Genomic DNA, 27,225 nt, shown 5'->3' on the forward strand with positions numbered 1-27,225 from the left:
GGACGTGGTTGTGCGTGGAGCCATTAACAGGGTAGATACTTTTTCAAAACGAGTATAATATAAGATGAACACTTCACCGGATGTTTTGATCAACGCTTTTAAAAAGCCTGTGGTAAATTTTAATCATAGTAAATACAGTCCTGCGCAAATTTCAGCATAGATCTTGCGCCAGTTTCAATATGCACTCGTCTTTTACGTTGCACCTAGGGCTTCCCTTATTATAATACAGGAATTTACGGACTTCTATTTTGATCTGCGCGTTATTTTTGCTTGCCGGAACCTTTGCCCGTTTGCGTGAGTTCCATCATCGATCACAGGACATGTGATGATCAACGCTATCTGAATCAAAAACGTTTGCTGAGTTAAACTGTGTAAACAACAAAAACTCTGTCCATGTGGGCATTGCTATACATTTTCTACACTTTTGCGGACTTTTCCGAGAGGGAAGTAGCAAAATAAGTTATTGCTCATCTCCAGTACCTGTTACAATCTCATCTTCAAACAAAACAAAACAACCGTATGATATATATAAAACCGCTTATCCATGTGGGTATGGTGACATGATCCATCGATTTGGGAGATCCGTTCTAGAACTAAGTATGATTTTAAAATTCGTGTAAATTTGATTTATCAGCATTTTAAGTACAAATTGCGCGACCTCAAAAATTGCTTAGCTTTAATAAAGCTCAGAGAGTATGCTGATGCTGGTCATGAGTAAAATTCTGCTGGGGATTATTTGTTGATGGAACTATCCGTCCAATATGTCGAACCAAAAGATGTCAACAAGCTATATACAATGGCAATAAACAGATATATTCTTTTAAATTTTAAAGCGTTGTTGGACTAAACGGTTAAATTGCAAGTTTGTATGGACCTACGGAGGGTAGGAGACGCGATTGTGCTCTTTTGAATACTTCCAGATTACTTCAAAGTTTACAACATTCACATTCTCCTCATGAACAGTTATTGTGCATTTATGGTTATCCTGCATACCTCATTCGTCCACAAATACTATGGCCCTTTAAGGATGCGAATATACTACTAATCAAAGACCGTTAAATGAGGCCATGAGCAAAGTGAGAATATCTGTGGAATGTATATTTGGTGACAGTACACGAGTTCGTGTAAAGTATTCACAAACTTTCTTTTTTCTTTAACTTTTGTGATGATTCGTCACTTGATTCTTTATCTTTCGACTTTTTCTCTTCGCTCTTTTTCTCTACCAAAAATAAGTAAAATACATTACAAAGTCAATCTTTAACAGAGAGTCTGTTTAGAATTTTGAGGTCGACAGAACAGGCCCTGTTTAAAATATCTCTGCCCTAGAACTTTCATTTCTAGAAGACAAGGAAGTAGCAAAAACATATCATAACTTATGTTTATTAATATCAAAAATAAATATGTGTTTCTAAATAACTATTTAGTGACAGTATACAAATGTCGTCCACAGAAAATTGTTTTTTTTGTTTCAGGAGTATAGATAAATTGCAGCTGGTGCTGTCACCTAGCTTACTTTATATACACAACATCGGGTACTATAGGAATACAAACATCGTTCGAAGTTAACCTTTACCCAAAACGTCATTTGTTTAAGACAAAACGGTTTTGTGTGATGACACAATTACACAGTTCTTTGTGTGCTGTGAAATTCTATTTGTTGTGATTTTCAATATGTTTCCACAAACCAGTTAGTATCTGATTTTAATATATTGCAGGATAAAAAAATTCACTTATGGAACTAAAAACCCCGCAAAATTTACTACGCTTAAGGCGGTATATACTCATAACTTTTGTTAATCTGTTGCAAAAGTTTATTCTCTTAAAATGGTATATACTCATAGCTTTGGTAAATCTGTTGCAAAAGTTTATTCTCTTAAAATGGTATATACTCATAGCTTTGGTAAATCTGTTATTCTTTTAAAATGGTATATACTCATAGCTTTGGTAAATCTGTTGCAAAAGTTTATTCTCTTAAAATGGTATATACTCATAGCTTTGGTAAATCTGTTGCAAAAGTTTATTCTCTTAAAATGGTATATACTCACAGCTTTTGGTAAATCTGTTGCAAAAGTTTATTCTCTTAAAATGGTATATACTAACAGCTTTGGTAAATCTGTTATTCTTTTAAAATGATATATACTCATAGTTTTGGTAAATCTGTTGCAAAAGTTTATTCTCTTAAAATGGTATATACTCATAGCTTTGGTAAATCTGTTATTCTTTTAAAATGGTATATACTCATAGCTTTGGTAAATCTGTTGCAAAAGTTTATTCTCTTAAAATGGTATATACTCACAGCTTTTGGTAAATCTGTTATTCTTTTAAAATGGTATATACTCATAGCTTTGGTAAATCTGTTGCAAAAGTTTATTCTCTTTAAATGATATATACTCATAGCTTTGGTAAATCTGTTATTCTTTTAAAATGGTATATACTCATAGCTTTGGTAAATCTGTTGCAAAAGTTTATTCCCTTTAAATGATATATACTCATAGCTTAGATAAATCTGTTATTCTTTTAAAATGGTATATACTCATAGCTTTGGTAAATCTGTTGCAAAAGTTTATTCTCTTAAAATGGTATATACTCATAGCTTTGGTAAATCTGTTGCAAAAGTTTATTCTCTTAAAATGGTATATACTCATAGCTTTGGTAAATCTGTTATTCTTTTAAAATGGTAAATACTCATAGCTTTGGTAAATCTGTTGCAAATGTTTATTCTCTTTAAATGATATATACTCATAGCTTAGGTAAATCTGTTATTCTTTTAAAATGGTATATACTCATAGCTTTGGTAAATCTGTTGCAAAAGTTTATTCTCTTAAAATGGTATATACTCATAGCTTTGGTAAATCTGTTATTCTTTTAAAATGATATATACTCATAGCTTTGGTAAATCTGTTGCAAAAGTTTATTCCCTTTAAATGATATATACTCATAGCTTTGGTAAATCTGTTGCAAAATTTTATTCTCTTAAAGTGGCATATACTCATAGCTTTGGTAAATCTGTTATTCTTTTAAAATGGTAAATACTGATAGCTTTGGTAAATCTGTTGCAAATGTTTATTCTCTTTAAATGATATATACTCATAGCTTTGGTAAATCTGTTATTCTTTTAAAATGGTATATACTCATAGCTTTGGTAAATCTGTTATTCTTTTAAAATGGTATATACTCATAGCTTTGGTAAATCTGTTATTCTTTTAAAATGGTATATACTCATAGCTTTGGTAAATCTGTTGCAAAAGTTTATTCTCTTAAAATGGTATATACTCATAGCTTTGGTAAATCTGTTATTCTTTTAAAATGGTATACACTCATAGCTTTGGTAAATCTGTTACAGAAGTTACCTAGCCTTAGGTGGAAAATACCCAAAGCTTTGGTTAAAGTTGGTCTAGATACATTTCGGAATATTATGTTAAAGAAAGAAAATAGATTTACTTGAGAAAGAAAAAAAACTCCTAAATGGCGACTTGGAAATAACTTTTTGTGTGAACCAGTACTTTCTAAGGTATTTTCCAGAATATAAAAAAACATTTTGAGGGGGTGTATACAAACTCACAAATTCTAGATGAATAAATTCGTAAAACCTTCTTCAAACGTGTAGATTTTTGTGAGTAGGCTGTTTAGCTCTAAATAACAACAAAAACAACAACATATTACTTCCTACAAAAACAAATTAGCGATTTTCATCTCTATATATGATTACAATCTATCCTGCACATTAATACGCGCCATTTGAAATGGAAAGCATTTACTATGCACGTGTTAAGGTACCCAGGATATATGAAACACGCATTACCCAAATTGATGTAAAATAAAACTATGTAAGATAAATTTGTTATCGAATAGTATTTCGACTTACCGACTCTCAAGGCTCAGAAGAACAAACAGAAAAACCACAACCTTCACAATCTCTGCAGTAATAAGGTCTAGTTCCGAATTTGTACCAAAAAGGTTTTTACTTTTCTTGTCTGTTGTATGAGAACAATTTCATTTTAAAGCACAGTTATTATTTACCCAGGATAGCCTTTTCAGTTTCTAATAATGCTAAATGTGCTATTTTGCTTTTAAAGCTCTAATTTGAGCTATGAAAAACATTTAAGCACAATAGCTGCTTGTTTAACCCTATTCGGTCCGGGTTTTTTTTTAATAACTCTTTATATTATGTTGCATGGCTAGAATACTTATTGAGTTTCAATATTTATCTATTAGACACCTGCATGCAAATTTTGTCATGATAATTTGATATTCTATCTGAATGTCCTTATTTGAAAAGCATAGAACTATTATAAAATTTTGAATAACGTCATAATTATTACAAACTAGTCGATAAGGCCCGTGGAAAAATCCACTGAGGCAGGATAAAAATTTTGATGACGTCAGCAACCTACCATTAATAATTTAGAAGTTTTGTTTTCACGTTGCATCTATCGTGTAGAGATTAAAGCGCTGATCAAGAAAATGTATATGATCATGTGCTTTTGATATGAGCAGTTAATGAAATATAAGGAGAGTTTTAAAAATTTAAATCAGCAATGGCCTCATCAAGATCAAAAATTTTTTTTTATAAATTTGTATACCTATTGCCTTCATCATATAGATCTTGAAACGCTGATCAAAAAAATGTATAGGATTATGTACTTTTGACAAACGGTTGCAGAGATATCAAGGTTTAGAGGTTTTTTGATGACGTCATCAACCCGTCCATTCAGGAACGGATTCGGGGACCCAGGTTTGGAAAACTCACCCAAATTGGTCCTAGGTGCTCCCTAGTTACCTACGCAGTGAAAAAATCATTGACGTCACCACCTCGTTTCCAAGTTATTTGGCCTCTAAATTTTAGGTGCACTGTAATGGCTTCATTAATTTAATATAGGATATTGACGTTAAAGTAGTGTTATTGACATCGCGCCGTAACGTCAGAAAATTTAACATATTAGACATAAGTCTTTCGGCAACATCAAAGGAAAATGAAGACATCCACTTTGCCTGTTACAAACAGACACAGTCTCTGTATTATTATAAGAGACTAGCTACGCCTTTTCTTTTTTCCTTATATCAGAATATAAGATAAAGCTAGCTAGCTTTCATCGGTCAAAAATGTACAAAATAGTACATAAAGCTATACACCGTTTATTAGCTTGGTATTAAAGAGCATGTCATGAAAAGCACAAGCTGTTTATTGTTTACTAGTCGATAAGGCCCGTTGAAAAATCCACTTAGGCAGAAGGACAATGGAAAAATAGGTTGTTTTAGATATTTTGCTGACGTCAGCAGTGCAATTACAAAAATTTTTGGCGAAATTTAGTTTATTCTTTGCCTGTACTGTGCAGAGGTATAAACGCTGACTAAGAAAATGTATATGATCATGTCTTTTTGATAAGCGGTTAATGAGATATAACGGTAAATTTTGCTGACGTCAACAATGGCCAGTCAAACCCCCAAAAATTTTTTTTAAAAAATTTGTATACCTGCTGCCTTTATTGTATACGTCTTGAAACGCTGATCAAGAAAATGTATAGGATCGCGTATTTTTGACAAACGGTTGCAGAGATATTAGGGTTCGAAGGTTTTTTGGCGACGTCATCAAGCCGTCCATTCCGAAACGGATTCGGGGACCTAAGTTTGGGAAACTTACCCAAAGTGGTCCCTAGTTACCTACGAAGGAGATGACGTCAGTTATTTCCACTCGTTTCCAAGTTATTTAGCCTTAAATTTAATCTTAATATACTTTCCTTTGACGTCAATATTGCTCTAACGTCAAAGTTTGCTAATTTACAGAACAAATTTCTGCACTCAAAGTTTTAAGTGCATTGTAATGGCTTCACTAATCTTAATTAACTTTCCTTTGACATCAATACTATTTTATCGGTAAAGTTTGGTAAATTACAGAACAATTTTATAGGAGATGTTTTATAGAATTTGTTAAAGAAAATTTTGAAGAATGTAATCCACTTTGCAAAAGTGACAGAAAGACACACGGAATTAGCGTATTATTATAGAGATTATAAAATTCAGGAAAGGTGTTTCAGCCGTTTTATTTCAAGAGATACTTCCTCTTAATTTGCGAGCGTGGCAATCGACTAATTTGAAAAAATAATTTTTTATATGAAAAGTATATTAAAGTTGAGGACGGACTCGTTACATTTTCGGACTCAAAATAATAATAATAAAAGTAACAAAATGATAAGAATAAAAATTAAAGAAAAAAGTAACGAAAAATTGCTCATTTTTTTTTAAAGCAGTACTTGTGCCGTGTAAAGCATTAGACACCAGCATGCAAAATGTTTAGGTCCCATATCTTTCAGAGGCTTTGATATTGGCTATTACTCGAAACTACCCCTAAAAATCTCTTTGAAACCCTTATAATGGGGAAAATATAATAACTCTTGTTAAGATTATGTTTAGAACTTGAAACTTACAACACAACTTTGTTTTATCAAGAAGAAACATTTTGCATGTTTTAGTCACGTAGTTAATCCGATTTATCGATTTTTTCGGGTAAAATTTTAAATTTTTACCCGAAAATCGAAAAAAACGGATTTTCGGGCAATATTTGGCAATTTTTCATACGATCTATGTAAAAACCGGAAAATATGTTAGATAACTTTTATTTAGCTTTCAGAAACTTCAAACTGAATGTAAAAATTCGCTCTAGAACTAAAGTAATTGAATTTTAAGCAGATAGTGGTATTTTGAACAAATTTCAAGCTTTTGATTACGTCACAGAAAAAGTGCTAATGCAAGTAAAAATTTATTGCTGCCATTTTGTTCCCTTTGACATACTATAAGTGTGCCAAGTTTTATTCAATTTAGACAATCCTATGAAAGGTTATTGAGGGGGAGGGGAAGAGGGAATCCCCCGGTCATAATATGTTCGAAAACCCCGGACCAAATAGGGTTAGGCTTCGTTTTCAATGGTGACTAATGCGAAATAACATAATTAATTTTTGAACATAATTTCTTAGTTCAAAGTGGAAACATGTATAGTTTGTGTTATTTCAAACTCAAAACTTCAAGTTTCATGAAACAACGTGAACTTGACATCTACATTTTTTTGGTACTGTTCCTCTTTACTTCATGAAATAAAGAAACATCAAAGGAATACTGATATTTTTATGCAAATATGAGTTGCAAAACATACAGTGTAAGAATTTTCGAGATAAATACGCTTTAAAAACACGTATTTAAGGTTTAAAAAAGAACATTTTATAATAAAAGTGAATTTGTTTTTTTCATTGGTGGAACGTTTGCAGAAAGGCCCCTGACGTGACTCAATTATCGATTGAACCCACAATCTTCCGCACTGGAGGCGAAAGCTCTACCACAAACCCACCATTTTATGGTGAATGCTCTGCCTCAAGGACACCAGTCGTTGAGGGTTAAGCATGTTTAATATTTTATTTATAACTTCGTTTACTTTTAATCCCCAAACATACTAAGGTATACCAGGTAACAATGCTTTTGAGATATCAAGATTTAAATTTTGTGAGAAAAGGTCCCATTTATTTTCCCATTTTTTACCCAGTGCTTAATTAACCGCCCAATCTGAAGAAACACCGCTTTAACTTAGTGTCGAAAAGCGCCTAATGCCCAAGTATGCATTCACTCTGATTGAGTGTCCATGGTCTTTGACTGTGGGGCTATTTAAGCTAGTGGGTAAGCTGTGAATTAATACAACAAGTAAATAGTCAAGTAATTCCAAGATGTTACACATTTCCAAACAACGTGTAGTCTCAAAATGAGAATATTTATCAAATTCTGCATTACCTTGGTCATCAGCCTCTGCTTCCTTGTCTTTATTTTTTTCTTTGACTTCTCCTTCCTCTTTTTTCTTGCTTTTTCCTTCCTTTTCTCTTTTTCTCGATCTTTCTCTTTCTTCTTTTTCCTAAACAAATGCATTGCTGACTTTAAAAAAAATAAATCAAGTTATATAGGTTGAGAGGATTATCAATGGTAAAAAATACTGCATGCACAAACTAAACAATAATTTTAAACATCTGATCCGGCATTGTAAAAGCAGAATCAAGTACTTCTACTTTTAAACACACCGAAACGTAAGCACTCGTCAATGCTTTTGAAAACGTGCTACGAAATACCAGTGCTTTTTGTTTGTGAATGAGTAACTTTAGCTTATAACATAAAAAAAAATTTATTCACCCTGATGCATTCTTTTAAGTTGGTATTGAGGTAAACTAAGTGACCAGCCTGCAAACAACTTTTTCAGCTACTTTTTTATTATATCTGACACATGTTTGTTACCATTATATTTCCATTATTCAAAAAAAACGATGCACAAATAATTTTGAGTTTAATATTTTTGCAGAATATAGGTATCAAATGTTGCAAATGTATGGAATAAAAACATAAAAATAGAAAAAATACGTTTTATAATGATATATAACTATAATATAAGTGAATAGTAAGTGAGAATATTTATAGCATATTATAAAAAGATTGTTACATCATTTTCCATTTCACCTAATAAATCCACACCAAATCCTCTTAAAGTAATAAATTCTAAAAAATTCAATAGCAGATGGCTACTACAAACAATATTCAGTTTGGATAGGTAGCGTGACAATTTATTTTAGGGTAACTTTTTACTTGTGATTTTTTTGCATATCTCTGTAAATAGCTAGCTAGCTATAACTGTCCGCTGTAAAAGTCAGCTTAGGGAAAACGTCAATATTTTAATTGTTAACTTGAGTGTCAACTACAAAATAATTTAGATATCTATTGTTAAAATTATATTATTAGTATCTAGATCCAAATAAGTAGCCATCTAATTTTGACAGCCATGAAAACAACATTGGCTTCAGGATTTGGATTATAAAAAAAAAAATCTTAAATAAAAACTTTGAGTTGATTATTTTAACAAACATTTGTTCTTTTTTAATCGAATCTGCTTCTAAACATCTCGTAGCAAACGGCAGTAAACTCAACTTTAAATTGAGGAAATACAACAATTCTTTAACGTTTCAGTCTGTTTTTGCTTTGTTCAACTTTATTTCCAGTCAGGTGCGCACTTTTTGCCATGTTTTTATCTTCTTTAGAGCAGAAATCAGTCCTGGCAAAACATTTTTATTAATTTAATTAAAAAATACGAATAATATTTAATAAGGTTGAACAGGCGGATCCACAATACTTTGAAGCTGATGCTGCAAAATTGCTATCTAACTTATTTATGTTACTTTATTCTCTTGAAATCATTAAAGCAACCATGTAGAATCAACATTTATCTACATTTAGGTAATGAAGTTTGACAAATTTAAATTTTTTTGTCCAATTGTAAAAGTCCAAAAAAAACAAGAAGAGGAAGATCTTAATTATACAATTTGTATAACTTAGCCATTTCAGAATTCACAAAACCAAAAATAGATAAAGAAACAACTAAGGTAACAAAGAATCCAATACACAAGCACGCAAGAACTATCATATTTTCAAGATAGGAATTTCGCAAATTACATTTCTAGTCTATTTGGGAAAAATGGGACACATTAGTATCTGTGATATTGCCAACATACAGTATTTCTTTATTAGATAATGAAGAAATCGTAATTTAAACAAATTCTGACAACAACTTGTATCAAGTGACAAATAACAACAAGTCAGTGATCATATACATACTTGGAGGATGATCTATCAAGGAGACTTGGAAGTTGATTTCCGGGATTTTCTTCTTGCAGGAGAATGAGATCTTGATTTTGATTTTTTTCTAAATGAATTTAATAAAAATGAAGTTCAAAAGAAGTTTAAAATCTCTTTTTCAAGCAGTTCTTTTTGTGAAGTAAATTTACAAAAAGTAAAGATTTGACATCTGTTATAGATGCAGTTCTCCATGCAGGGCTTCCCAATCAAAAACACTTCATTCGTGAGAAATAAAATGTTTTCATACCTGGATCGTCTTCTAGGAGACCGCGATGAAGATTTGGAAACAGACTTTCGTTTTTTGCGTCGATCTCTAAATAGCAGTTATTTATAAATTTATTTATTTTCATTATCAACAGAAATTAATGGGTAGAAGTAAACACTGTCCTTCATAAGTTAAATACCTTATTAAGGGCATTATACCTGACACCAGTAAATAAATTAACCAATGTTAGATATATTTTTGTTTGAACGATTTTAGGAAAACATTGGTGTAATAAAAATAAATACTGCATGTATTTATTTTTGTGAATGTGATGTGAAAGAAATATAAGCGGCTTCTAGAACAAAAATCTAACTTATAACTTACCTGGAACGAGATCTTGATTTTCGACGTTTTGGAGACCTGAAATAACAAATACCCAAGTTACAATTTTGTCTCTTTTTATAAAATTATTTTGTAGATACACATTATTCATTGCAGATCTTTAATTTTGTGTACTAAACCTATTGATTTTAACCCCACCTTATAGAAGATGTTAATTAGCTGTTAACAACTAATTTGAATAGTATGGGGCAATTTATAGCTCGGTAATTTGCAAAAGTTTTGTTATATTAGATTATAATTGATCGAGGGAATTGATTAACACCAAAGCTGGAAGATATAAACAGGTTTTACTGAAGGTTTTGGATGGTGTGGAAGTGAAGTGAACAAAAAATTGTTAAGGAAACTGATCAGCCACAAAATGTAAAAAGTATAAAATTCTTTGCTAAAAATTCTGTTCCACGTAGCTTCCATATTTTAAGTCTGTTTAAGGTAACTTAAAAAGAAGTGAACAAAAAATTATGGAGGAAATTGATCAGACACAAATATGGAAAGTACAAACTTGCTTTCCCTAAAATTCTATTTCACGTGGCTGTCATATATTGAAAGACTGGTAAAGGTAACTCAAAATGAAGTGAACAAAAAATTACTAAGCAAATTAATCAGCCACAACCATGAATATTGAAGAAACTGAAAAGTGTGAGTTTGCATTCATTATGGCACAGCGTGAATTTTTAGAGGAAGTATTAATTCATTCAAAACGTGCTGCAGTGTGTGGTGTGAAACAACCAAAAGTGTACAAAAACAAACAAAAAAGATCAAACCACTGGAAGTTAAAAAACTGTAATTTCAAGCACGGAAGATTTAAAAGAACGTAAATACCTTGAGCGAGATCTACTTCGACTTCGTCTACTGCTTCGTCTGGGAGATCTATAAAGAAGGGAAATCATGAATCTGATGCTAAGATATTTCTTTACTAGCAATTTTAGATTTGCAAATACCTGGTAACTATGTTAAATTTAATATAGTTAGTGCCATATTAATTCAATGCTAGAACCAATATTTTTAAATCAGATGAACTGATGTAATTTAAGTTTTGACGAATGACTTTAAAGTTGACTGATGTTTTGTCAGCGATATTTTCGCTTTCTACAATGCCGTTTTCCTGAAATTTAAATGATCTCTAGCGATCTTTTAGCTTTTTACTATCCCGTTTTCACGATGACCTGAGGCGATAGTCTAGCTTTCTACGATCTACAACGATCTTTTCGCTTTCTACAATCCCGTTCTCATGATTTTTAAACAACTTTTTGTCGTCGCTCAATTGACGAAGGATCAAAATCTAATAATATAACTACATCTACCAACAAATAAAAAAAAAATGTTAAACATTTTTATCGCTGCTGGTTTAAATTTAATTTAATTGTTAAGTAATTTATTCTTTGTTGTTGTAACAATACAATAAATCTATTGTAGATGCCACAATGTAAAGTTTAATCTTTAATTGTCTAAGCCACGATGTAACGTTCGTGGAGTCCATGATTAGTAAAAAAATATGCACCGTGGACTTTCGTGGTTCGTGTGTAGCGCGGTAAAAATACTAACCACGATGTTAACAAACCTTTTTACAGTACTGCAAGTTTTAGTGACTCATAAATATATATTTATGAGTGTTTAAATGCACACATATATAGATCTTCTTCCTACAGTACTCTGGTTTGTATTGCCCATAGTTAGTTCACCATTTACCTATGTGCCTTTTCTGGTCAGCAGCATATATTTTGGTCAGCAGTCTTGCTAGTATTTAAGCTGCAGCTGCCTCATGGTTTTCCTTTTCAGTTCTAGCAGTTTTTCTTATGCTTATGTCTGCTGCTTATTAATCCACTTATATCTAATCAATCAATTTGCAATCAAACCAATCTTTGGCTAATTAAACATGAATTTATCACCTATATGGATGCTGTTATATTTTATCTCACCTACTCAAACGCCAGATGGCTCAGAAGATGAAGATTCAACTTCTCAAACCTTCCAATCTGCTGCAATGTCTGTCGCTCTTGAGGAATCGTCCACACTCAAAAAGAAACGTATCCCAAAATGTCCTGGCTGCAAGGTACTTCTGGCTCTACACGACTTTGGTATTCCCAGTCGTCACTGTCCAGGTCGTCGTTCTAGCGCTACCAACACTGTCACATCAGCTGCTTCAACACTTTCCTCAACTATCGCTAATAACCCAATGTCTTCAATCCAAAGATCTTCGCCTCTGCAGTCTCACCTAAACAACCCAAACAAATCTTCTTCACCGTCTCAGCTAGCTGCTCTTCGAAATCAGCTGGCTGTCCTAGAACAGGAAGAGCTATCCCTAAGGGAAAGTTTACAAACAGAAGAGCAACACCTTCTTAATCAGATTGCTGTTCGACAATCAGAATTAGCTAGGCTTCGCTCAGCTTCTTCCAGAAATGCCTGCCCAGCACAAATTTTAAGCACTTCCCCGTTGCAGCAAACTGTAAATCCAACCAATCGTGTCCAAGACAATCTCCGCCCTTCACCTCTTGACGTACAACCGCCATCTTGCTTTGCTTCCCTGCATGCTCCGCAACAGTCCGCCAATTTGTTGACCAATCGCACTGTCTTGTCACAACAACAAACACGCTCCCTATCGGATGTTTTTCGCCAGCAAGAAGACCGTAGTTCAGAATTGTTTCTGCGCCCTGCACTTTCTTCCAACACTGGAAATTGAAGGATTAATCGAGTACTTACGTATGATGATTGATCCAGATTTTATTTTCCAAATCTTCTGCGTAAGCATGAGGGTGAGAGCGAAGCTCGATAACCCAAAATCCTACTTTGAAGACAGAACGTGACTCGCTGGCCGAGTGTACCTGCTAAAGCCAAAAAGGCATAGGGCAGGGAGGGCAGGGCACCCTCATGCTTACGCAGAAGATTTGGAAAATAAAATCTGGATCACTCATCATACGTAAGTACTCGATTAATCCTTCAATTTTATTTCCCAATCTTCTGCGCAAGCAGAGTATGAGACTTCAAAGCATAAACGCGGCCAGCGAGTGTGGTGAAAACAAAACAAAGGGTGAGAAGGATAAGATAAAGAAAATTTGAATAACTGAGCAAACTTCTTTTAACAATATAATGTTACAATCAGTATGTAAATGTTAAAAAGAACGCAAACTAAGATTCATGACTTGTCGCTTCCATAACTGAGTCCAAGAGCGAGGCACCAAGATCATGAAGACTTGTCACACTACCAATAACATCTCTACAATAATAACGATAAAAGGTAGAATCCCTACTCCAAGTACCATACTTTAAAATGACATCTAGAGGTACCCCGGTACTTTTTGCTTTACTCCCAGAGGCTAAACGACAGCTGCCTGGGGAAAAAACACTGGTATCAATACCGGCTGAGGTCATAGCTGATTTTATCCATCTTGATAGTGTATCCTTAGAGGCAGCATGATGAGGTTTCCCAAAAGTTACAAAAAGCGGAGCAATTTCCTTAGATATCAATTGTTCTCTTTTTGACAGGTAGGCTTTGGTACATTGGAGTGGGCATAAATCTGGGTCAGAAGGGAATGCCCTGTACATCAGGGTCCTATCAGTCTTTTTAGGCCGTGTTGTTTTAAGCAAGCCAGGTAAGTGACATAGCATCACATCGTCTGTCAAATCTATATACGGAACAGATATATTATGGACACTGTGAACTCTTTGACCTGCTAAAATAGTAAGGAGACAAGCCAGCTTGATGTTAATATCCTTAAAGGATAAATCTTTGTTAGGACTAAGAGACTTTAAATAAGTCAAATGAACATTTGTATCCCATATTAAAGATATTTGGGGGTACTTGGTCTTATATTAAAAACTCCTTTTATAAAACGACTTATCAATGGATGCTCTGAAAGAGAACTGTAACCACTGATTGAAACAACTGAAGCAATAGCACTTCTAGTTGTACATAAAACACTATATCCAGACCCACCTTTGAATAATTCAGTAAGGTGTATTAACACATCTTTCACATTTGGATGATAGGGATCAATCGACCTCCCAGTGCAATATTGTATCCATCGTCTGATTGGACCCGAGTATTGTTTCTGGGTACCTTCTCTCCATGATGCTGCAATGATATCGACAGTGTCTGATGGAAGCTCTTTACCTTGTAACGATTCCCGGAGACAGGCAGCATGAGCAGCGACAAGGTTTGGTGTAGAGGATGTTGTCTTTTTGTTCCCGGTAGAAACAATAATTTAGATGAAGGAGGAAATAACACAGGTGTCCTGTATAACATATTAATTGCTTGAGGAAACCAAAGCTGCGAAGACCAGAAAGGAACTACAAGAATGCCTGTGGCTTGATCTATATTTATCTTTGCAAGAACTTTTCCAATCAAATTAAATGGTGGGAAGGCATAAAAGTTTAAATTCGACCAGGTCTGAGCGAAGGCATTTACAGCTTTAGCATCTGGATCAGGTCTTAAAGAAAAATAATCCTCACATTTTGCATTGAGTCTGGATGCAAAAAGGTCAATATCAAATTTCCAAAAAATGTCGGAAATTATGTTAAATTGTTTTACATTCAAGGACCATTCAATGTTATCCTGAAATTGTCTTGATTTATAATCAGCTATAGTATTTAATACACCAGGTATATGACAAGCTGATAACCAAACATCACATGTTCTAGCAAAATCCCATATTTCAACAGCCAATTTATTACAAGCAATGGAGTGAAGGCCCCCCATCTTTGTTATGTAGGCCACAGCTGTGGTGTTATCCAATCTTAACTGAACATGTCTATAATGTCTTATTTTCAAGAAGGCTTTGAGTGTAAAAAATGCAGCTAACAACTCTAAAGTATTGATATGCTCAGGTAATTCTCCTTCAGACCAACGCCCCCCTATTTGAGAGTTTCCGTCAGTGCCACCCCATCCTTGAAGACTAGCATCAGAGGATAAAATAAGATCAATTTTAGGCAATTGTATAGGTCTGGTAAACTGAGCCATTGTGAGCCACCACTGTAAATCCTTAATAGAAAACTCTGAAATAAAAACCTTTGAATCAAAATTTCCATGGCCTATAGTTTGAGTGCTAGATTCTTATCTGTCTCCAAGGACCTGTAATGTAACTTGTCATACTTCGCGGCATCAAAGGCAGAAACTAATGTTCCAATAACCCTGGAAACAAACCTAACTGTGGGGTGATGCATGTACAGCAAGTCCTTACATAGCCACTTTAATTTTATGACCCTTTCCTCGCTTAAGGCTATTGTCATCTGAGCAGAGTTTAACACAAACCCTAAAAAGACCATACATTGGGTAGGCACAAGAATTGACTTGTTTGGATGTACAGTAAATCCTAAGCTGCTCAAAAGTGAGACAGTTGCCGTAATGTTTCTTTGGCATGATTCATAAGTATCACCTTGCAAATAAGAATCATCTATATATACAACAGATACATGACCTGCCCCTCTTAGTACTTTAAAGGGTGCTTTAAGAACTTTGGTGAAGATCCTAACAGCTGGACCAAATCCAAAGGGTAAAGCTAGAAATTGGTAAAACTGTCCATCCCAAGAAAAAGCTAAGAACTTTTGGAAGTCAATATGAAAAGGGATGCTGTGGTATGCGTCCTTTAAGTCCATACTTCCCATCCAAACACCTGGTTTGATAAGACATAAAACATCTTGCAGTGTTTCCATTTTAAAATGGCGATATCTGACAGATCTATTTAACTGTTTAAGGTTGATAATCATTCTTGAGCTACCATCTTTTTTTAGGGACAATAAATATACATGAAAGAAAACAGTTATTTGTTGCTTGTACCTGCTGGATTGCCTTCTTTTGTAAAAGTTGTTGAATTTCCTTACTTATAGTTATACAATCTTTTTGTGAAAACTTCACTGGGTGGTAAGATGACACTGGGACAATAATAAATTCAATTTCAACCCCATGCTCAATTATGTCTAGAATATACTGGTTTGAAGTGATAGTCCTCCAAACTTCCAAAAATTTGTGAGTATTAAAAGCTTGATAACGCCTAACTGCTAACTCAAGGTCAGCAACAACAAGGTCTTTACCTACCATTGTGTTCTCCCTTTGTACCCTTTGTACTTCAGGGTTTGAGTGTACCTTCTCAGGGAGTGGTTTCGATCTTTTGAGAAGGTCTTCTCGTTTTTTGACTGGTTATATTTTGCAGAGGAGGAATAACTGGAGGATGGCTGTTTGTACTTTTTAAAATTATTTTTTGAATATGGTGTAGATGGTCGTGAGAGCACTTTGCTAGTTTTCTCCTCATCTTGCAATGATTGGATTCTTTTGTCCAAATCTCTCCAAACAGCAACAAGTCTTCTTCAGACACATCCTTTGCCAATCCTTTTAGGTGAGGCATTGCACCGATTAATCCGACTCTTCGATACTGATTTAGCTGCTGGTTGGCGTTACCGATTAGACAAAGAGCATCTTTAGCCAAATTTAATAAAATGGATGGTTCTATTACAATAAGGTTTCCTTGTTTGGGTTTTGGGTTATCGAGCTTTGCTCTCATACTCTGCTTGCGCAGAAGACTGGGAAATAAAATGGTAAGCCACTTCGTATAGTCGATTTTGTGTCTCGACTTCGTCCTGTGGAGCAGGAGAAAGTTATTTCTACTGATTCTGGTTCGCAAACTACGCTATTGTTGGCCATTGGAAATAAGAAGCCAAGACTGGAATCTCTTTCCACGGAACAATATAACATAGCTAGCTAATTTGAGAATTTTTTATGAATTATTGTCTTCTGCCAGATTGCCAACCTTGTCCGATTTACGTGACTATTTGTCTTATTCCATTAAGATCTTAGAGTTGGCTAGAAAGTACACCTGGGAGTCTGTGCTAAAGTATGACGATGAATATCGAATTCTTCAGCACACTTATGGCTATCCATGGAGCTTTGACAATAGCCATTTACTTGAAGTGATGCTTATACCTCGTTGGGCCTCCCCTCCTGTCTGTAACCCTTCCAGTACCTTAAGTAAGGGAAATTCAGGTTCACCTGCCTCAGGATCGTCTTCAGGGTTTCCTACACATACTTCTTCCGGTGTGGAAATATGTCGTAATTTTAACTGCCAAAAAGGTTGCCAGAAAACAGAATGTAAATTCACCCACGTCTGCAACCGCAAAATTGGTAATCAGGCTTGTGGCAAACCTCATTCTGGACAAAACCACAATTCTGACAATTGACTACCCTCAGAATTTCGCACTCATCTTAATGTTGACTTATGGACCAATGAACTGGCTGAAGACCCAGATCGTGACTTCCTCTTTAATGGAATTCACTGTGGTTTTCAGCTTCTTCCTAAGGACTCTGATTTATTGCCTGCCGAAATGAATAACTACTTTTCTGTTACCAGTCCTACAGCTCATATGAAAGTAGAAGCTACTCTGCTGGATAAACTTAAAACTGGTAACTATGTTCTTACTCAATGTAAACCTACCATTGTCAGTGCTCTTGGGGCTGTCCTCAAACCTGACTCTGACGAGTTACGCATTATACATGACTGTTCCATGCCAGTTGGAAAGGGTGTCAATACGTACATTGATATTGCCTGTGCTATGATCAAACAGGGATATTTTATGGCCAAGGTTGATTTACGCCATGCATATCGGTCAGTACCTGTTCATCCATCAAACTATGCTGCGCTTGGTCTAAAATGGCGGTTTTCTGGAAGCACTCGATACTCATATCTTGTCGATACTCGACTTCCTTTTGGAGGTCGAAGTGCTCCTGGAATATTTCATCGGCTTACACTATCTGTTCGTCGTATGATGCTAAGATGAGGTTTTCCTCTCGTTATTGTCTACCTAGATGATTTTCTTGTTATTGGCCGAACACAGACTGAATGTTATGAGGCCTATAACACACTCTGTAAATTACTTGTTGCACTAGGGTTTTAGCTTAGCCCTGCTAAGTTGGTCCCTCCATGCCAGCAACTTACTTTTCTTGGAATTCTGCTTGACACTGTGTCACTTACCCTTTCTCTTCCACCTGCTAAACTGGATGCATTGAGGGAAGTAGTGTCACATTTTTTAACCAAGCAGAGAGCCTCTAAGAAAGAGTTGCAACGTCTTGCTGGTCGCCTAAATTGTGCTTGTAAAGTCGTGTATGGTGGTAGAACGTTCTTGAGACGTGTCCTGGATCTGATGAACACCTTGTCTTCCTCTGCCTCGAAGTGTCGCTTGACGCTCGAATTTCACAGGGATATAGCTTGGTGGGATCAGTTCTTGGGTGTGTTTAATGGACAATGCGATTTCTATGACCAAAGACCTATTACCAGTCTGCAAACTGATGCTTGCTCTGACGCTGTTGGTGCCTTTTTTGAGGGTGATTGGTTCTATTCTCATCTATGGGTAGACCATTCCCCTCTTGCCTCTTTGCATATTAATTATAAGGAAGCCCTGTGTGTAGTTCTTTCTGCTATTCGCTGGGCTCCCACTTGGCAGAACAAAACTATCCATGTCTTCTGCGATAATACTGCTGCTGTTGCTATGCTTAATAAAGGAACTACCCATCACCCTGTTATGATGGACTATTTATGTCAGTTGTTTTGGTTATCGGCTACCTTCAATTTTCGTTTGAAGGCTTTCCATGTAGCTGGTGCTCAGAATGTCCTTGCTGACGACATATCACGTCTTCATTCAAGACAACACTTATTATCATTTTTGCACTTTTTGCAGCTCAACTCACTGACTTCAGTCTGTGATATGGTTGCCATCAATCATATGTCTGCCTATTCTTATTATTTTCTCATTGGTAAGTATACCATCTGTGGTAGCTAATTTTTGTATTCTCCTTCCTCTAGAGTTGCCCCCCTTCGTTTCGCAGTTGGTGCACGACGTTGTCCTTTTTCGGCAGGCCACCTATGCTGAGAATGCAAAAAAGCACGCATCGCAAGGCTTATGAATGTTTTTGTAGCCAGATGTCTTCGCCACTTGTGCCTGCCTCCACAGATTTTTTATGCCTATATATTGCCCATCTGGCTAGGTTTTTACTACCACAATCAGTTTGTATGTATCTAAATTTTGTTGGCCTTCTACATCTTGAGATGGGATATGCTAATCCTCTAACCAACAATTGGACACTATCCACAGTTTTAAAAGGTATGAAGCGTATGCTTGGTGTTCCGGCCAAGCCACGTCTTCCTATTACCACTGCTATTCTTTTTGGTATTCGTTCTCGCCTTAACCTAAATTGTAGCTTTCATGCTTCATTTTGGGCTGTTTGTTTAGTTTCATTTTTTGGTCTCTTCCGTAAGTCACATTTATTGCCGGCATCTTCTACGATATTTAATCCGCTTAAACAACTAGTTCGGTCTGATTTTACTTTTCATGATGACCATATTCTCGTTCTAGTTAGATGGAGTAAGACCATCCAACTGGGACAGCGCACAATTCCACTGGTGGCTATTCCTTCTTCTCCTCTTTGTCAGTTCGGGCTATTTTGCATGCTTTTTCTCTCACTCCAGGTGTTCTGCCTGATGCTCAAGCCTTTTGTTGGCGCAAATCCTCGATGCTACCCAACACTATATTGACATATCGGACTTTCATGTCCGTTATGAAAAAAGTGTTGACAGGGTGTTCTACCTCCCAATATGGTACCCACTCGTTTCGCCGTGGGTGGGGGCACCTTGGCTTTAGAGGCAGGTGTTCCCCTGGATGTCATATCCTTATTGGGGGACTGGAAATCTGATAGTATGTTCTTTACCTTCACATGCCCCTTGCTCAGCGGTTTTCTGCCCAACGACTTATGGTATCACACCTTGCATGACATATTTTATTTTATTTTATTTTCTACTACTACTTTGGATTTGGACTCTATGTTTTCACATATTTTACGTTGTGAGCTATGCTATGTATATATATATTTTGTTCACGCTTTTTAATATTATATAGAGATGTGTTATTACCTTGGCTTTTTTGTTGCTTATATTATATATGTGTTCTACTTTCATTTCATGCTTGTATATATTTTCAGCTATTACTATATATAAATGTTTTGTAACTTTTGTCCTATCTACAGCAATAGAACTGTACTCTACAATGATGAGTTTTTATGTGTGAGTTTAAGTGACTCATAAATATATATTTTAAATGCACACATATATAGATCTTCTTCCTACAGTACTCTGGTTTGTATTGCCCATAGTTAGTTCACCATTTACCTATGTGCCTTTTCTGGTCAGCAGCATATATTTTGGTCAGCAGTCTTGCTAGTATTTAAGCTACAGTTGCCTCATGGTTTTCCTTTTCAGTTCTAGCAGTTTTTCTTCCTCCTCCCGCCCTGCTGCTATTATATATACCTCTATGTTTTCACATATTTTAGGTTGTGAGCTATGCTATGTATTTATATATTTTGTTCACGCTTATTAATATTATATAGAGATGTGTTATTACCTTGGCTTTGTTGTTGCTTATATTATATATGTGTTCTACTTTCATTTCATGCTTGTATATATTTTCAGCTATTACTATATTTAAATGTTTTGTAACTTTTGTCCTATCTACAGCAATAGAACTGTACTCTACAATGATGAGTTTTTATGTGTGAGTTTAATGAAAAATTTAACTTCGAATCAACTTACTTTTGTTCTTCAGATTTACAAAGTCGCATATATTTCACTTCACCAACTCCAGAAAAGAATGCCATTAACTGTTCAGAGGTAATCTAGAAAAAGAGATCAACAAGTGAACAAAAATAACATTTGCTTTATACCACAAATAAGGAATTTCCAGCAAGAACCAAATAGTTGATAATGAATCAAAGTTAGGAAAAGCGCTAAAAATATTTGGTTGAAAAGCCAATCAAAAGTACCGCATGGATCAGCAAACATATATGAAACTTTAAAGCAACATTGCAGACATACCGAGTCGTGAATGTTTTCTACAAATATTGTCCTTTTAATTTCTTCCAACTCCATCGGATCTGTGGTGCATGTTATCACCGGTGGTGGAGGCAAACCTGGTATATTTGTGGGTACCTAAATTATCCTAAAATAAAACATTCGGGTTGACAAAACTGCAATATTAAGAATAAATACAAAATTTGTAAAAATCGAAGCATCTACAGCAGGCTTTTTAAAGAAAAGTGTACAATAGCATGCCCACACACCTACCCACAGACATATAAGTCAAGTAAGATGTGCTATCAATACCACATGTGCCAATTTAGTACCTAACCTATTTGATGCACATATGCCAAAATCTTCAAGAAGTCTGCCATTGTCTGTTTTGTTAAAGTTGTAAATGAATACCCTGTTTTTATCATAAAAAAAACATAAAAATGGTATTACATCTTCAACAGGGAAGGCTTGTGATAAGTACCCATTTGCTGTCATTTGGGCATATGCGTTTGTTGTGTTGAGTAAATGCTGACATTCTACCTCCTCTGGAATTTCCTCTAAAAAAACAAAAATTATTCATAAAACTAGCAGTGGTTAAATATAAGGCAGGGGGGGGGGGTTATGGTGGGAGGTGGGATATCAATAAATTTAAATATTTTTTCAATACAACGTTTGATTTTAAACAAGTTAGACGTATTGATAGTTTTGAAACCAATTGTTTGTTTGACTTAGACTTTGTATGATTCCCTCTGATGTTTTTGCTTTGTACGATCATATTTTGATGGTGTTAAAATGAGCTATGTTGATGATTTAACTTCCCAGGATCCTGTTTTGATAATTTTTTTAACCAAATTACTGCGATGTTTTTGCTCCCTATATGATGTGGTTTTGTTAGTTTTGTGATAAAGAATAAAGATATTGAATATATCAATTACCAAATAATAATTAATTTCTTCAAAAATTGTGTAATATACATGTGTTGCACTAAAAGCGATTTGGAAACGATTACGAAATGATTTTTAATTCAACGAAGCGATTTAAAACTTTTTAAAACTAATTGGAACAAATTTGAAACATTTTTTTTTGTAAAAATTATTTTCCAATATGCAAATAAAATATTTTTTTTGAAAGAAGACTAGTATATATTTAGTGTTTTGTGATTTCACAATTGTCTGAAAAATAGTGTTTTGAACATGATTTTGACACTCACCATCCAGATCAAGTAAGATTTGATGACAAAAAACAGAAAAAGAGACCCGGAAGGATTAATACTATTAAATTTATTGTTTGAAATAAATGATGTATATTATATTGATCATTCAAAGATAAATATGTTTTTAAACTCCATGAAAATCTGAGATAAAATACTGGAAAATTCACATAAGTTTAAAAAATATGTTTAACCTCTTTTATTGTTCTTATACTATTTAGATTATTATGATTCCAAAACACAAATAAATAAATAAATAAATCACACTGTCATGGATAATAGATGTGAACACTACCAAAGGAAATGTGCATTGCTGGTATGTTATATGTTACTTTACTACAGGTCAACAATGGTCATTTTTATCCATTTAATTGAAATGTACCTGGTCAAGTTAATCTGTTAATCATCGTCTTCGGAGATCAATACATCGAATTTATGTGAGGTCTAGCCCCGATACAAGATGAATGACGAAAGTTTTTGCCAGCTGAAAATTTTATTACCAAAAAAAAAATGCCGACGCAAATCAGTTGAAATGTATCTCACGTCGGCAGTTTTATTGCCGACATAAAAAAATTCTAAATTTAAGGGCTAATCATATTTTCATGATTGATGCCCATGGCAATGTCATGTTTAGGAAGAAAAAAACAGAATATAATTTTAGAAGTTTGATATTAAATCATCACTCAAAATCCTTTATACTTTATGTTTGAATGATAACTGTTTTTTTAGCATAATGTCCTTTGACGGCATATTTTTATATAATGTTTTAGACCCCCTGTTGCAATAAAGAATACAAATGTCGAGTATGTCATGACGAAGCTGAGGGTCATGTATTAGATAGAAGGAAAGTTAAGAACATTGTTTGCATGCAGTGCAGAAAACAACAACAGGTACATTCTTGCATAGTTGTTCAATATGCTTGTCTCTGAATAACATTGTAGTGTATTTTTTGCTCAAAAATAGTGTTAACAAGAGTTTTTCTGATCCATGAAAGCTAATTTTAAACTTCTGCCTGCTGTATTTTTTATTGTTTTGAAGTTTTCAAAAATATATTTTGCTGTGTCTTGGTTATTTATTTATGTTGTTGTTGATCTTATGATTTTCGTTTTGGTGTATAGGTCAACCAACATTGCATTGATTGTGGAATATTATTTGGAAAATACTCGTGTTTGATCTGCAGGTTGTTTGATGATGTTGATAAAAAACAGTACCATTGTGATGAGTGTGGGATGTGTAGGTATGTAGTAGTCTGTCTCTCTCTACTGGTCTGCCTGTCTGCTTGTCTATCTGTATGTTTTTTGTCTGTCAGTCTGCTTGTTTGTCTGTCTATCTATTTGTCTGCTTGACTCTTTGTATTTATTTATTAATATGTTCTTATCATATTTTGAATTTCAGAGTTGGTGGCAGGGATAATTTTTTCCACTGTACAAAATGTGGTTTGTGTCTACCAAAAAGTATTAAAGATACTCACAAGGTACACGTGGGAGTTAAAGCTGATTTATTTTAACTTTATGTGATGTACTAAACTCCTATCTTAACAAGTATTTCATGCTCAGATATTTCAATTTCTTTGCCCATTGTTTGGATAACTTAGATTTATGTATCGTTTTTGATACATTGTTAATATTTTTTCCCGTTTCTGTTATATTCAGTGTTTGGAGAATGTATCTCGAAAAAACTGTGCTGTGTGTTTAGAGGTGCGTAGCTTCATGTTTGATTTTTATATATTCTTGACTGTTTTGCTACATCTTGCAAGAAGTTAAATCATTTTAACATCTGTAGATAACATGAAATACCGTACTAGGAAATAATACCCTACGAATGCCGTATTTTTTTAATCCTTTTTTCAGGATTTGCATACTTCTCGAATGTCATGTCATGTTCCCAGTTGCGGCCATCTTATCCATCGGTGAGAGCAATATTTGTTTATATTTTATATATTCTTTTTGCATATATTTACGTGAGTTACGTTCATAATGTCGTAGAAACAAAAACATTACTAATTTACTTATTTGTCCCTATTAAATTTACAAAACGTCTTTCTGGTTATTTTTCCTCGGCTGTCTCACATTTTAAAGTTTTCTTTCTTTGCAGGAAATGCTTCGAAGGTATGCTACAACATGGGTAAGTAACATGACGTAAATGTATACGAGTATATAAAGAATTTCGATTGTGAACATTTTGTTCATCAGAAACGTTAACATGTTTTTTTATAAGCGATAAACTTCAGGAAAACACATGATTAGGCTCAAAATATGCTTATTTTAAAAAAAAAATATTGCATTTAAATTTTGGATATCAGTAATTACAACTTAAATCTAACCACATACTAGTTAATTCAGACATAAAGAATAAAAAGAAAAACATGAAAACTCTTCACAACATTTTCTTAGGCTTCACATAATGTTTAGCATATGCCTAAAAATGACCAAATTTAAGCCTACGGATGCTTATAAATATCATGGTTATAAAAAAGCATTCCATCCATGTGGTAAATAATTGTTAAAACTTTTAAGATAAACAAAGTATGTGTTATCCATTTTTAGGCAAACCAGTTGTCCGACATGTAATAAAAGTTTAGTTGATATGTCATCGCACTGGGAGCATCTGGACAGGATTATATCGGAAACTCCCATGCCAGAATTGTATCGAGAATATCACGTCAATGTGAGTTTTTTTAGCTGTATCGAATGTATTGAAATGTTCCCTGGAAGACGTTGAACTATAAACAGTTTTAGGATTGTTCTGTGTTGTTACGAAATTGCAGTAATTGAAATAGAAAAACTGACCGGTCACCCTATTTTGATTTGGAGTTTTTTTGTCAGCTGTTTAGTCAGGTCCAACATAGAAACGTGGGGACAAGGGTCATCCAACCATCCTTAACGTTTTGATGCTCTGGAGTGTGCTTGGTATAAATATGATGCATATAGAATTGTTTAGTTTTGAAAGATTGTCTCTTAAACGCTACTGAAGTTGGATTTCAAAAAACATGAAATAAAATGTATTTTATTGTCCAAAAAAACCCGAATATATGGCCTTTACAATGCTCGTTAGCTTCGGTTATAAAATTTATTGATAATTTCGTTGCAGAACAAAAAAAAATAAAAAAATAGCCAGAGCTCAAAGTTATAATGTTTATGTTATGAGTATACAGAGAGTTATCCAGAAATTTAAGCTTGTAGTTAGTTTTGACTTAACTAATGATTCTTACTTACAAAAAAACCCTCTGATATTCATTGACTCGTGTTTATAAAACATATTGTTTTTGCGAGAGTTTTTCGTTTGAGATGCTCAAAAAACGGCGGACGACTGTCCGTGCCTGAGACGCTGGAGGCAAAAGCCAACTTAACGTTATTAGTGTGTTATAAAGTTCCAGAAATAATATAACTGTTGAAGTTTTTTCTTTATTTTTTACCTTCTGTTTATATTGTATTTTTTTAATTTTTTTCAGATATTGTGTCGAGACTGCCATAAAGTAAGAATCATTTTATTTCAAACTTTCACAATCATTTTAACAGAATTTCTCTTTCGAAATATTTGACTCTATTTCTCACTTGCCATGGTTACTCATTGAAAGGAAGACTTTTCGTTTACTAAGGACTAGAATAAGTTTCGTGTTTTTTTTTGTTTTTTTGATAAGGCATTACCTGTGAAAAGAAACAAAATCTTGCAGGGAATATTATTGAAAAGAAGTTTGAATTTGCAGATTTATTTTATTTTCACCTAAAACAAACAAACAAACAAAACAAAAAACAAAAAATACTTCTCTTCTGTGACTTACGTTAATCGAGGAAATGTTGGGTTTTTGCGTTTTTTAAAACGTGCTTACGGCACTGATTTCTAATTTTTGTCACGACAGCCTCCATTTACAAAAATTAGGTCTTCAAAATTTGTTCCGCAAAAATTGTGATCTTAGTCCTTCAAGAATTTCTATCAGCAAGGTCACTTACATTGGTTTGGAAGTAGACCTATAATATTCTTTCTTTCTTTTTTAACAAGGAAAGCAAAGTTGTGTTTCACGTCATCGGATTAAAATGTCAAACGTGCGGTGGTTATAACACGACACGAATAGGCGGTGACGATCCTCTGCCGGAAGAAGCGTTGGACGATATGACGGAGTTGTCTGTTGCATCGGATCACGAGGATTCGTGGGAAACTGTTAGCGTGGAGGAGAGTGATGCTATCGAGAGATTAGATAGTGAAGAATGCGAAACAAATGAACAAGTTGAGGAGACGATTACACGAAACGAAAGCGATCCTTCTAATAACAGCTAACAAACATTCATTAACCTAACAATTAGCCAATGTTTAAAGCGAATTTAGAAACAGCTATAAATGTGCGACAAACTAGCAAATATACGAATAGCAGCTTTCTAGCGCACATGCGAATAGTAGCTATCGAACATACGGAAACGGCTAGCGAACATACAAAAACCGCTAGCGAACATATAAAAACCGCTAGCGAACATGCGAAAACCGCTAGCGAACATACGAAAACAGCTAGCGAATATACAAATAACAATTATCGGACATTCGAAAACAGCTAGAGGACATACGATTACCTAACAATTAGCCAATGTATAAAGTGAATTTATAAACACCTATAAATGTACGACAAACTATCGAACATTCAAATAGTAGCTATCGAACATACGAAAACTGCTAGCGAAAATACGAATAACAGCTATCGAACATTCGAATACGGCTAGCGAACATTCAAATACTGCTAGGGAACATTCGTAGAGCAAGTGTATACGGAAAGTTTATCAGTTACTGTTATTTTTGAATGTTTTACGGTCTGAAATCTAAAATATTGAGTTTTCTTCAAAATTTGTCCTCAGTTTTTGGCAGATTCGTTATAATTTGCGGAAAAGCTTTGTTCAGTTTATACTATACAGCGGTGTAGTAAATATAGCGTGTTTCCACGAGGCGAA

General features: G+C 34.4%; 5 protein-coding genes and 1 long non-coding RNA gene across 6 annotated transcripts; 2 read left to right on the plus strand and 4 right to left on the minus strand.

Annotated features, from left to right (window-relative positions):
* Positions 1 to 60: 60 nt before the first annotated feature.
* LOC130629698 (uncharacterized) lies at positions 61 to 8,196 on the minus strand. Its single transcript, XR_008982009.1, has 3 exons — positions 7,774 to 8,196; positions 3,563 to 3,632; positions 61 to 1,219 (listed from the first exon to the last, which is right to left on the minus strand). It is a non-coding gene; the product is annotated as an uncharacterized LOC130629698 (long non-coding RNA).
* Positions 8,197 to 9,633: 1,437 nt separating this feature from the next.
* Positions 9,634 to 11,576, minus strand: LOC130629695 (probable splicing factor, arginine/serine-rich 5). Its single transcript, XM_057443004.1, has 4 exons — positions 11,081 to 11,576; positions 10,244 to 10,279; positions 9,902 to 9,967; positions 9,634 to 9,721 (listed from the first exon to the last, which is right to left on the minus strand). Exons 1-4 carry the CDS (start codon positions 11,146 to 11,148, stop codon positions 9,649 to 9,651), a joined length of 243 nt encoding a protein of 80 aa, XP_057298987.1. The 5' UTR covers positions 11,149 to 11,576; the 3' UTR covers positions 9,634 to 9,648.
* A 1,384-nt stretch (positions 11,577 to 12,960) lies between these two features.
* LOC130629693 (RING finger and CHY zinc finger domain-containing protein 1-like) lies at positions 12,961 to 27,121 on the plus strand. The gene is made up of 11 exons (XM_057443002.1): positions 12,961 to 13,175; positions 22,513 to 22,607; positions 23,062 to 23,181; positions 23,410 to 23,528; positions 23,687 to 23,765; positions 23,944 to 23,988; positions 24,142 to 24,200; positions 24,386 to 24,415; positions 24,838 to 24,958; positions 25,743 to 25,766; positions 26,291 to 27,121. The coding sequence occupies exons 2-11, from the start codon at positions 22,563 to 22,565 to the stop codon at positions 26,564 to 26,566; spliced, it is 918 nt and encodes a 305-aa protein (XP_057298985.1). The 5' UTR covers positions 12,961 to 13,175; positions 22,513 to 22,562; the 3' UTR covers positions 26,567 to 27,121.
* LOC130629847 (uncharacterized) lies at positions 13,385 to 15,215 on the minus strand. The gene is made up of 3 exons (XM_057443215.1): positions 14,258 to 15,215; positions 14,077 to 14,192; positions 13,385 to 14,002 (listed from the first exon to the last, which is right to left on the minus strand). Exons 1-3 carry the CDS (start codon positions 15,213 to 15,215, stop codon positions 13,385 to 13,387), a joined length of 1,692 nt encoding a protein of 563 aa, XP_057299198.1.
* Positions 17,570 to 19,145, plus strand: LOC130629848 (uncharacterized). Its single transcript, XM_057443216.1, has 3 exons — positions 17,570 to 17,998; positions 18,140 to 18,995; positions 19,045 to 19,145. The coding sequence occupies exons 1-3, from the start codon at positions 17,570 to 17,572 to the stop codon at positions 19,143 to 19,145; spliced, it is 1,386 nt and encodes a 461-aa protein (XP_057299199.1).
* Positions 20,659 to 22,080, minus strand: LOC130629694 (splicing regulatory glutamine/lysine-rich protein 1-like). The gene is made up of 3 exons (XM_057443003.1): positions 21,532 to 22,080; positions 21,106 to 21,219; positions 20,659 to 20,906 (listed from the first exon to the last, which is right to left on the minus strand). The coding sequence occupies exons 1-3, from the start codon at positions 21,574 to 21,576 to the stop codon at positions 20,820 to 20,822; spliced, it is 246 nt and encodes an 81-aa protein (XP_057298986.1). The 5' UTR covers positions 21,577 to 22,080; the 3' UTR covers positions 20,659 to 20,819.
* Positions 27,122 to 27,225: the final 104 nt, after the last annotated feature.

The sequence above is a fragment of the Hydractinia symbiolongicarpus genome, chromosome 2 (genome assembly GCF_029227915.1).
Source record: "Hydractinia symbiolongicarpus strain clone_291-10 chromosome 2, HSymV2.1, whole genome shotgun sequence".
Taxonomy (NCBI): domain Eukaryota; kingdom Metazoa; phylum Cnidaria; class Hydrozoa; order Anthoathecata; family Hydractiniidae; genus Hydractinia; species Hydractinia symbiolongicarpus.

Excerpts from the sequence above, each read along its gene's own strand:
- LOC130629695 (XM_057443004.1), bottom strand. The coding sequence starts at position 11,148 with ATGATTTCCCTTCTTTATAGATCTCCCAGACGAAGCAGTAGACGAAGT. Across the intron at positions 10,280-11,080 it reads CGAAGTAGATCTCGCTCAAG|GTCTCCAAAACGTCGAAAAT; the intron begins GTATTTACGTTC and ends TTGTTATTTCAG. Across the intron at positions 9,722-9,901 it reads TCTCCTAGAAGACGATCCAG|AAAAAAATCAAAATCAAGAT; the intron begins GTATGAAAACAT and ends AAATTCATTTAG.
- LOC130629847 (XM_057443215.1), bottom strand. The coding sequence starts at position 15,215 with ATGGCTCAGTTTACCAGACCTATACAATTGCCTAAAATTGATCTTATT. Across the intron at positions 14,193-14,257 it reads ATACAATATTGCACTGGGAG|GTGGGTCTGGATATAGTGTT; the intron begins GTCGATTGATCC and ends AATTATTCAAAG. Across the intron at positions 14,003-14,076 it reads TAAGTCGTTTTATAAAAGGA|TCTCTTAGTCCTAACAAAGA; the intron begins GTTTTTAATATA and ends ACTTATTTAAAG.
- LOC130629848 (XM_057443216.1), top strand. The coding sequence starts at position 17,570 with ATGAATAACTACTTTTCTGTTACCAGTCCTACAGCTCATATGAAAGTA. Across the intron at positions 17,999-18,139 it reads TTCATCGGCTTACACTATCT|CTTAGCCCTGCTAAGTTGGT; the intron begins GTTCGTCGTATG and ends CTAGGGTTTTAG. Across the intron at positions 18,996-19,044 it reads TTCTTATTATTTTCTCATTG|AGTTGCCCCCCTTCGTTTCG; the intron begins GTAAGTATACCA and ends TCCTTCCTCTAG.
- LOC130629694 (XM_057443003.1), bottom strand. The coding sequence starts at position 21,576 with ATGACAGCAAATGGGTACTTATCACAAGCCTTCCCTGTTGAAGAT. Across the intron at positions 21,220-21,531 it reads AAGCCTTCCCTGTTGAAGAT|GTACCCACAAATATACCAGG; the intron begins GTAATACCATTT and ends AGGATAATTTAG. Across the intron at positions 20,907-21,105 it reads TAGAAAACATTCACGACTCG|ATTACCTCTGAACAGTTAAT; the intron begins GTATGTCTGCAA and ends CTCTTTTTCTAG.
- LOC130629693 (XM_057443002.1), top strand. The coding sequence starts at position 22,563 with ATGGATAATAGATGTGAACACTACCAAAGGAAATGTGCATTGCTG. Across the intron at positions 24,416-24,837 it reads GAAGGTATGCTACAACATGG|GCAAACCAGTTGTCCGACAT; the intron begins GTAAGTAACATG and ends ATCCATTTTTAG. Across the intron at positions 25,767-26,290 it reads TGTGTCGAGACTGCCATAAA|GAAAGCAAAGTTGTGTTTCA; the intron begins GTAAGAATCATT and ends TTTTTTAACAAG.